At 38.4% G+C, this 10,945-nt stretch overlaps 1 protein-coding gene across 8 annotated transcripts in view; it reads right to left on the bottom strand.

Moving 5' to 3' along the window:
* Positions 1 to 201: 201 nt before the first annotated feature.
* The window catches only part of UBXN8 (UBX domain protein 8), a 28,001-nt gene continuing 17,257 nt past the window's right edge, over positions 202 to 10,945 (bottom strand). For 4 of the 8 annotated variants that reach the window (XM_058720199.1, XM_058720195.1, XM_058720197.1 and 1 more), the window contains 4 exons: positions 8,718 to 8,858; positions 6,880 to 6,921; positions 3,186 to 3,260; positions 202 to 826 (listed from right to left, as the gene is read on the bottom strand). In XM_058720199.1, the coding sequence (XP_058576182.1) occupies positions 659 to 826; positions 3,186 to 3,260; positions 6,880 to 6,921; positions 8,718 to 8,858 (426 nt within the window). In that variant the 3' untranslated portion in view covers positions 202 to 658. Of the gene's footprint in view, positions 827 to 3,185; positions 3,261 to 3,424; positions 3,609 to 6,879; positions 6,922 to 8,717; positions 8,859 to 10,945 lie in introns of those variants that run through there. The other 4 variants (XR_009259000.1, XM_058720198.1, XM_058720194.1 and 1 more) reach the window with 4 other exon arrangements.

Here is a 10,945-nt window from a genome sequence, read left to right as displayed (position 1 = left end):
TCCCTGATGATGAGTAATGTTGAGCATCTTTTCATGTGTCTGTTGGCCGTCTGTATGTCTTCTTTGGAGAAATGTCTGTTCATATCTTCTGCCCATTTTTAATTGGATAATTTGTTTTTTGGGTGTTGGGTTTATAAGTTCTTTATATATTTTGGGTACTAACCCTTTATTGGATATCAAAAAGAACTGTAAAGCATTAGAGACCTTTGAAATGTCTTTAAAGTTTCATTTCTAGAAATAAAGCAGAACAAACATTTCTACCTAATAGATTTTAAAGAGTTTGACTGAATTGTGAAATGTTCAGTATGGCAAGGTGGACTGAAGAGGCAGGAAACAAAGTCATATGATTTTGTTTTTCAACACAGTGATAAATGATGTCAGCTAGGAAAAATACAAATCATGGAGTGCCTTACTGTACACATTTTTATCTAGTTTTCAGATGGTACATTAGGACGGCACATTCCAAAAACTATTATATGCAGAGAGCAATCCTTTTCTAATCCTTCGTGTCCATACATTCCCGAGGATATCAACATTAAAGTGTTTATTGCCTTGAGCTCAATCAAGGTATGGCATGATTTTAACGTGAAACCTTTACTGTCCTGTAAGATCATGGCATAACTGATTTTATGTAAAACAGGTCATTCTCATTTCTTAATTAGTTGCTCTGGTCTTTTTCTTCCACATTGAGTACAGTATCCATAGTTATTCCAATGTCCTGCAGGGACCAGCCTTCCTCTACTTCCAGAGGTCTTCTGGGAAAGGAAGTAGAAAGGCTGTATAGAGATATGTGGTACCCGATTTTCATCATCCAGTGAAATAAGACCTAAAAGATAAAAAGTTTAGTTATCAAATACTGTGCACAGTTGTATCCCTCTAGATTACCATGATATTTTACAATTCTTTCATTGTTAAATCATGCCCCGAGGAGTAATAAAACAAAACCTTCTAGAATTTAAAGGAAAATAGCATACCATGAATTGTGAGATGCAAATAACCCTTAGTACCTTTTGGAAGTTTCAGAGAAGGCCTAGGGACTATAGGCATCTATAGACAGCAGAGGCATTTAACAACTAGGAAAGTCCCAACCACAAGGAATGGGGTGGTTATTCAACATAGAAAAGTTGAGAACAAAAGTTTAGCACTTGGGAAAAAAATTATTTAGATCAAAACCTAAGCCAATAGTCCACATCAAAATCACTCAGGAACTTTGTCACCATAGACCTATCCAAGCCCTAGGGACTCTGCCTTAGGATAGTCCAATTGTCAATGGGCCACCCCTATAAATTGAAAACATTTCCTGTTATGAGGATTTCCATAGTAACCATCAAAATGTCCACTTACTATTGCCTAAATATGCCTGCCAAAGGATAGTTTGCTGCTTTAGGAAGAAACCTGGATACTACAATGTTCTCGAAGGAAGCTGGAGTAGCAACTACAGATAATCTCTGACTTCTCCTGCTAACCACCATCCAAGAACCTACTGATATTCCATGTAACAAATGTACATCTAAGTCATAAAGCTTCCTAATTTTCCAATATTTGGATAGACCTTAATTCAACCAATTCCCACATTATACCTTTGATCATTTATCTTATTTCTATAGAATAAATTCTCATAAATGAAATTAATGAAACAAAAGATCTATTTTAAAGGTTACACGGGTAAATTATCTCATAGGAACAGTGTCCCAATTTATAAATTTATAGTCATAGGAACAGTTAATGAGAATCACCATTGTCTCCACACACTAGCCACAACTGGCTTACTCTTTTTCTTTTTTTAACATTTATTTACTTTTTGGGAAAGTGCAAGTGGGAGAGAGGCAGAGAGAGGGAGACAGGATCCAAAGCAGGCTCCATGCTGTCAGGACAGAGACTGATGTGGGGCTCAAACTCATAGGCGTGAGATCAAGAGTTGCCCCCTTAACCAACTGAGACACCCAGGTGCCTACGTTACTCTTCTTTTTAATCTTTGACAATCTGATAGGTAGAAAATTATGTCTCGTTTTAATTTACACTTCTTTGATTCTAAGTAAGGCCAAATATTTTTTCCCTATTTTTATTTGTCACTTTTATTTTTCTTTAGGAAATCCTAAGTGGTTTTTGTTTTTGTTTTTTTTTCAACTGCCATCCTACTGAGGTGTTTACCTTTTCCTTGATTTGTATTTTAGCTCTTTATAAAGAAATGACTCTAGGGGTACCTGGGTGGCTTAGTCAGTTGAGCGTCCAACTTTGGCTCGGGTCATGATCTCATGGTTCATGGATTCGAGCCCCACGTCAGGCCCTGTCCTGACAGCGTGGAGCCTGGAACCTGATTCAGATTCTGTGTCTCCATCTCTCTCTGCCCCTCCCCTACACACACACACTCTCTCTCTCTCTCAAAAATGAATAAATGTTAAAAAAATTTTAAAAACAAGAAAGAAATGACTCTATCATACATAGATGTAAAATATTTTCTCCAAATATTTCTTTAACTTTACAATTTTTTCTTTATAGAATGTTACATTTCTATGCAGTTGAATCCATCAGTATTTTCCATTATGGTTCATAGCATGCTCATCACAGAAGGTTAAATGCAATCAGGATAGAAAACTAGATATATTTCAATACAGTGCATAATTATATGTTTAAATGCACTTAAAAGTAGAAACACAACAAAATATTAGCAACTGACCTTGGCATTAGACTATAGATCAAGCCTTTTTTCCTCTCTACTTTTCTATGTTTTCCAAATTATTGCTAATGAACACAGCATTGTTTTTAAGAGAAAAAAAAAAATCCATTGGAACAAAAGGAAATAAGCCCTAAAGAATGATCTGAAAATTACATCTAAGCAATAGGGCTTAAGTTAATCATCTATCAGGGATAATGGGAACAAAGTTAATACTGTCTGCTTCTGAAGGATATGAAAGCACATTATCTACCAAGCTGTGAAAATGTAATTAATTAAAAAACAACAAATAAAAAATAGGAAAAGAACTAGGAAAAAAAAAAAAAAAACTGAAAAAAGATCCAGCATGCTTAATTATCCAAATTTCCACAACACAGAGTATGTATAAATGCCCTTTACCCTTACCTGAAGGGAGCGCAAGACAAGGGAGTGGTAATATCTCCCCCACTGCATGGGAGAAAACTATTGTCAAATTCAACAAAAACATTTCTCAAAATATGAATTTTCTCACCTGTGAACTGCAAGACTTAAAAAACCTTCTTCTCAGGACCCTCCCACTTGGACATCGGAGAGCAACAGCAACTACCTGAGGAATAAAAATGTTCAAATAAGAATTCCAATCCAGCGTGCTCTGCAATTCCAAAATACTACTCCTATGAAACATTCGTAATTCTAAAAAGCTGTATGGGGTTTTATAGGCATTTAGCTCTGAGAGCAGTAGATCAACGTGAAGGTCCAGATAAAATTCACCTGAAACATAAAAATGTCTTCTGAAATGGAAGAGAACATCTTCCTCTTGATTGAGATCAATGACACAGCCTTCTGGCAAGGACACCAGAGACTAGATGCTTCTGTCTGTCCAGATAATATCAAGGTTGCACAGGGGCTTCAAGATTTATCTACCAAACCAAGAAGATCCAGTCCACCTTAGAGTCTACAGACAAGAAAAACACTGGGTTGCAAGGAAACAAGTGTCCCAAGTTACTCTATCATCATAAGCTGTGCGCCATGCCTGTGTCCTCCAAGCAAGTGACAGACAGGCGTGGAGTTGGTCCTGGATGCTGGAAATTCTAGGAAACCTCCTCTCCTGGAGGAGCTCCTGCTCCATCTGCTTTACGTATTGTTTCCCCATCAGTTCCCCTTTGATAAAACAGTAAAATAGCTAAAAAAGACCTTGCAAACTACCAGTTAATATTATAAGACATTAAAAAAAAAAAAAGATGAAGAATTAATAATTTATTCTGATGGGCATTATTTACCAGTCAGGAAACCCTTTCTTTTTAAAAATTTATTATTATTATTATTATTATTATTATTACTACTACTACTATTTTAATGTTTATTTTGGGAGAGATGTGGGGGAAGGTGCAGAGAGAGGAGGACAGATGATCTGAAACTGGCTCCAAGCTGACAACAGAGAGCCTGATGCAGGGCCCAAACTCACGAACTGCGAGATCATAACCCAAGCCAAAGTCGGATGCTTAACCGACTGAGCCACCCCAGGTGCTCCAGGAAACCCTTTCTTATGGCTAACATTATCATAACTGTCCTGGGGGTTATGTAGGCATCGTAAGATATAGAAATGGTGGTTTTACAGCAGCACCCACCCCCTTCAGGAAAGCCATGTTAGAAAATATTTCCATTCAAGTAAATAAGGTATTTGATTCATATCCAAATCAGCGCAATGCTGAGCTCTGTTGTACTTCTACTAATGAACAGTTTTATAATAACACACCAAAAAAATCACAAAACAGCTGAATCACAGATTTAAAGTCAATTTTGCTTATTTTTAGAAATGACAAAATTTAACTTTTGCAGTGAGGTTTTGTTCAAAGCCTAATGATCTGAAAGCAGAATTAAAGCCAAATTCTTTATGAGAAACTAGGGTTTCAAATATACTGAATTAAAGGGGCGCCTGGCTGGTTCAGTAGGTTAAGCATCTAACTTTTTTTTTTTGTTTCTTTTTAAGCATCTAACTTTTTTAGTTCAGGTCAGGGTCTCACAGCCACATATCAGGCTCCAGTTTGACAGTGCTTGCTTGGGATTCTCTTTTTCCTCTCTCTGTCCCTCTCTCTCAAAATAAAAATTATATATATATAATATATATAAGTTAATATTTTCCATTATGTTTAGATACTCGAGAGAAATTAACTATCATTGTTTGAAAATCTAGCAACTGTTTTGTTATTACAATTACTACGAAAATTGGTTGTGCTGTTTCTCCTAATATTACTGACAGCATAGAGGATTGACATATGAATGGGTAGAAGACATGGGACACAATCCAAATTGGAAAGTAAATCACAATGCCAAACACAGATTGTTAAATGAAAGCTAAATTAAAAGCGGCAGCAGGGGCACCTGGCTGGCTCAGTCAGTGGAGTGTGTGAATCTTGATCTCTGAGTGGTGAGTTCAAGCCCCAAGTTGGGTGTAGAGATTACTTTAAAAAAAAAAAAAAATCTTAAAAAGAAAAAGTAGCAGCAATAAATAAAATTTAATTCCCAGGGACTCCTTAAAATGAAAGGTAGTTTACAATAATGAAAATAGTTGCAGACAGAAAGAAGATGGGAGTTTGTTTGGAAAGTTGACACTTTTTTTTTTTTAACATTTGTTTATTTTTGAGAGGCAGAGCATGAGTGGGGGAGGGGCAGAGAGCAAGAGACACAGAATCTGAAACAGGCTCCAGGCTCTGAGCTGTCAGCACAGAGCCCAACGTGGGGCTTGTTCAACTCACGAACTGTAAGATCATGACCTGAGCCGAAGTCAGACATTCAACTGACTGAGCCACCCAGACACCCCTAATGTCATGTGTTTTAAAACCAGAGTAAAAAAGGTGCTCCCAGTCAAACCTAAGCTATATCTAATTACGTCTGTATTATAAATGGGTGTGAGAATGTAGAAGGGTGTATGTCAGGACAGACATATCACAGACATGAATTTTTTGGGTATAACAGAAAGAAATGAGAAGTTTTTTTCTCTCTCTCTCTTTCTTTTTTTTTTTTTAATTGTGTTTCTCCTCAAGGATCAGTATCTGGATTGCATGTTTCATTTTCTCTATTTTTGCATGACTTCTGGATTTTCCTCAGACAGCCAAAGTATTCCATTGAAATGTTGCAAGTGTGTTGATAAAATTAAGACCCTCCCAGTGGCAGACTCACGACTGGTTTTCAAGGAGTATAATAGTTGCCAAGCTCTAAGAAATAGAAAACCATCAGGGCTTCCCTTTGCCTAAAGGACTTAATGGCTTTAAAGACACATGCTCCCAGTACATTAGAGACCTGTCTGAAATTCTGCTGGGCAACCACAGGAAGGCAGCACAGAATGCAGCACAGCAGCTGGGCAGATGGAAGCTCAGTGCAATGTGGAGGTTAATTGAACCCTGCCCCCCAAAACAGCAAACCATCCTTCAATTCAAACATCTACACAGCAGCTGCATGCTTCATTTTCTCTTTGTTAAGGGGAAAACTACAATTTGAAGTCATCTGCCTATCTTTGAGAGAGAGTGTGCTCGCGCAGAAGCAGGGGAGGGGTAGAGGGAGAAAGAGAATCTCAAGCAGGCTCCAGGCTCATCAGGGAACCTGCAAGGGGCTCAGTCCCACAATCCAACCCTGGGACTGTGACTTGAGTCAAAATCAAGAGTTGGTCCCTAAACTGACTGAGCCACCCAGGCGTCCCTGATTTTTTAGTAAAAAGTAACCCCTGGGCTCCTGGGTGGCTCAGTCAGTTAAGCGTCTGCATTCAGCTCAGGTCATGATCTCACAGTTCGTGGGTTTGAGCCCCACGTCAGGCTCGGTGTGGTCAGTACAGAGCCCTCTTCAGAACCTCTGACTCCATCTCTCTCTGTCCCTCTCCTGCTTGCTCTCCGTCTCTCTCAAAATAAATAAATAAGCAAACAAAAAATCTAGAAAAAAACAAGTAACTCCTTTGCTGACCTGAAGTTTTGGAAAAGCCCATGTATCATATCTCTGCCTGATGAGGTGGGGGGGGGCTCTAAAGACCCACTCGGTGGATGGCAGGCTCCAAAACTGGACACAGGCTGAGAGGTTTGCTATCACACCACGTTCAAAACAGACCTAATTACAGGGCTATCACATAAACATGTGTACTCTCTTCTTTTTCTAAACCCAAACTGAGATAAGACATACTCACTTGATGTTAAAGAAAACAAAATATATTTAATTTCCAAAGAAAAAAATGAGCTTACTTCGTCAGCTGTTTCAGGAGGTTCTTCAGGTAGATCAAGAACCTAAAGAAAATCAAGTATTACTAAGAAGAATGTAAACATTTTGAAGAAAAAAAAATAATCTCAGTGAGAAGAGTTCCTTTTAATATAGAGTTTAGACACATCTAAGCCTAATGGAATCTTTTATTTATTTTTAAAAATTTCTTTAATTATTTATTTATTTTGAGAGAGATGGAGAGAGAGCGAGCACACACACAGGCGGGGCAAGGGCAGAGAAAAAGAGACAGAATCCCAAGCAGGCTCAACACCATCAGCACAGAGCCCTATGTGGGGATTGAACTCAAACTGTGAGATCATGACCTGAGCTGAGACAAGAGTCTGACGCTTAACAGATTCTGCCACCCAGGCACCCCAATGAAATCTTTTAATATACATTTATAAAAATGTACAATATGAAAGGGCTCAATTAAACATTTTTGGTAAGCCATTCTGTGCTAAATACATGATAATAACAGGATGTGGGATGATAGCTACCAATCTATGCATATTTAAGAATCTCATTTTTATGATATTCCAAGACACTACACAAAAATATACTATTTAAAGACACAGAGGATAAAATATTAAGTTCAACAGACCCCAAAGTTATTTAGGTTCATACGTATACACATTTTAAATGTGTATTTTTCCTCACTGGCACTTCTAGGGGACTGGATAACAAACATTCACTTTGGTTGTCTTCATGATTTACTCATGTTTCCTTATTTCTGTTTATCTATTACAAAACCAGGTGTTCAGACGATTTTCTCTCGTTTCACAGGGTTACCAACAATTTCACCTTCACGCTTTTTGTTTTTTAATACCACAGACTCATGTTTTCTAGCATTGTATCTAGCCAACATTAACTGCATCTTATCAAATAAACCATTTACTTTCCTTTGGTATCAAAAGCCTGACAGTCAACCAAAATTTACCAACAACATGAGACGATTCATGTTATTAACCAAAGGCTAAGACTCCTGAAGTTTTAATTAGTCCATAAGATCTTTTTGAAATGCTAGAAATAGTTCAATGACTTGACTGCCACCCTCAGGCCCCATTATGGGGCTAAGAAACCTCAGATCAAGAGGCAACACATTAGAAACTATGTTCAGGGAACATATGGCCTCCCAGCATCCCTTAAGAGTCAGGGCAAGGAGATTTATTTCCAACCTTTGCCAGATCCAAGTGAGGGTCAACTTAAGGATTAAAAATTTGAAAGAACAGAAGTAATAATGAACCTCAGCACTGTTCCAAAATGAATGGTTGCTAACCCATTCCCTGGAAGGGCTACTGAGAAAAATATTACCCACGTTAGTAATATTAGCCACTTGGGGGCTTGGGTGGCTCAATTGGTAGAGCGTGCAACTCTTGATCTAGGGGTTATGGGTTCAAGCCCCATGTTGGGTGCAGAGATTGCTTAAAAATAAAATCTTAAAAATTTTTTTTAATAAAAAATTAATAATATTAGCCTCTCACTAAATATGGGTTAATCATGTCTTAGTTACCTATAGGAATATTTCCCTTAGTAAACGTTTTTCATTTCTACATAATAAAATTACTTCCTCAAAAGAACGGAGTATTTTGTAAATCTGTCATTTATCTTCATAGCTTCCTTCTAAGTGAGGTTCAGAACATTAATATTAGTATCAAATAGCAAAGTGGTTTTTAATGAAGCTGATCCCTTTATAAGGTAGTGGGAAGACACCATCTGGATTAAAAGCCAGTCCTAATCTTCACTCAGTATACCACCTCGCCCAGAGAACCATATTCCTACTGCACACTGATACAATTACATGAGTAGGCATTCAGTAATGAACCTCCTTCTGCGTGGGCTGTTCAGCAGATGGTGAAATTTTGGTTAGAGGCTTAGGCAAGTTCCGTCTCTTTGCTGCTTCTCTGCTGTTTGATGTTTCAAAAGATGTCTGACTCCCATTTTCAAGCACCAATTCTTCATCACCCTGGTCAAAAACAACAGACAATTTCTAAATAGTCTCTAGTATAAACTTTGTTCAATTCACAGTGGCTCTTTCTTTTACCCTGACGCCATTTCAGTAAAAAATGACATTTCAGTTAAAAAACAAAACAAAACAAAACTCAGGGGTGCCTGGGTGGCTCAGTCGGTTGGGTGTCCCCTCGGCTCGGGTCACAGTCTCGCAGTCTGTGAGTTCGAGCCCCATGTCAGGCTCTGCGCTGACAGCTCAGAGCCTGGAGCCTGTTTTGGATTCTGTGTCTCCCTCTCTCTGCCCCTCCCCAACTCACACTCTGTCTCTCTCTCTCAAAAATAAAATAAAAACATAAAAATAATTTTTTTAATTAAAAAAAATTTAGTAAAAAATACTGGCTGGCTCTGTTGGCAGAGCATGCAACTCTTAATCTCAGAGTCATGAGTTCAAGCCTCTCATTGGGTGTGGAGTCTACTTAAAAAAAAAAAAAAAAAAAAAAAAAAAAAAAAAAGCACTTAGTCAATATTAGGTCCAGAAATTTAAAGCATTATTTCCTTGGACAAGAAAACATAGAGCTTAACATCCTGTAGAAACTACTCTTATCCAGGGGCGCCTGGGTGGCGCAGTCGGTTAAGCGTCCGACTTCAGCCAGGTCACGATCTCGCGGTCCGTGAGTTCGAGCCCCGCGTCAGGCTCTGGGCTGATGGCTCAGAGCCTGGAGCCTGTTTCCGATTCTGTGTCTCCCTCTCTCTCTGCCCCTCCCCCGTTCATGCTCTGTCTCTCTCTGTCCCAAAAATAAAAAAAAAATAAAAAAATTTAAAAAAAAAAAAAAAAAAAGAAACTACTCTTATCCAGCCCTGGGGCTCCCCCTGATAGACACAAGGCTGAGAGGCATCTTTCCATTTTAATTGATCCCCACAGTTTTTAGTAGGGTGGAAGAAATAAGAAAACCTGAATGATATCCTTTTCTCCTTTCATTAAAGGATGCAAGACAGTGCAAGGGATTATGCTTTAAAAAGCTGTGAAAAGAGAATAGGTATGTAAAAACATGTCTGTGTATGTAACCATGAAATACTTCCATAGTTGAACATGGCCAAAGTATCCTGTTACATATATTTTAGTTCTCAGATTCAAACTCTGATCTTCCTTTTGAATTAATCACTTTAGAAAGCAAAGGAATTTATTCCAGAAACCATATTACTTTTTATTAATATTATCCATTAAAACATTTTCCTGAGCAAGATAATTAACTTAAATGTCAAATTCTCAGATACATACTTATTAGTTTAAAAATACCCTTTTCTACATCCACTGACTTGTAAAAGTTCTCTTCATCAGACTAAAATGGCCACCATTTTGGTGGGCTGTTTTATTCCTTTATCCTAAGAAAACCTGGTGGAAGGGGAGGGGCAATGGGAGTCAAGAGATCTAGATGCTCAATAGTTAACTGGCCAAACAGGCTGACTGCAAAGTACCAGGCTCCATCAGCTGCCGCCTACACTTTCTCTCAGCAATTAACATTCTGATTCTCACATTTTTTTTTTTAAGTTTATTTATTATTGAGAGAGATAGAGAGAAAACCAGTGGGGAAGGGGGAGAGAGAGGGGAACAAAGGCCCAGAGAGCCAGATGCGGGGCTCAAACTCACAAACTGTGAGATCATGACTTGAGCCGAAGTCGGCTTAACTGACTGAACCACCCAGGTGCCCCCTGATTCTCACATTCTTGATAGTCCTAAGAGCCTTAAGTCATAACAATGCCAGTGGTCTGCTTGGTCCCTGACTTCTTGTTGTCCCCACTAATTAGGTTAAAATATATGCTACTAGTGTCATGAAGACATAGCCTGAAAGCAAGGGGCAGAATGACTAATTCACTTTGTGACCATTGGAGAAAAAGGTGTGGCCAGCTAAAGTCAGGCTTCTGAACAGAAGACAAACCGAACAGAAGACAAACTCATCTCCGAAGTGACATCACTCCACAGAGCAGGCACATTTCATGCTGCACATCTTTCGCATTAATTTCATTACCCACCCTTGATGCATATTTACCATTATGAAATGGATAACAACGATGTCTAGCTTCACAGTAAGAATCCTGTTAACC

Source organism: Neofelis nebulosa, chromosome 3 (assembly GCF_028018385.1).
Source record: "Neofelis nebulosa isolate mNeoNeb1 chromosome 3, mNeoNeb1.pri, whole genome shotgun sequence".
NCBI lineage: Eukaryota > Metazoa > Chordata > Mammalia > Carnivora > Felidae > Neofelis > Neofelis nebulosa.
Note: the sequence above shows the minus strand (reverse complement) of the source record. Positions and strands in the feature narration are given on the sequence as shown.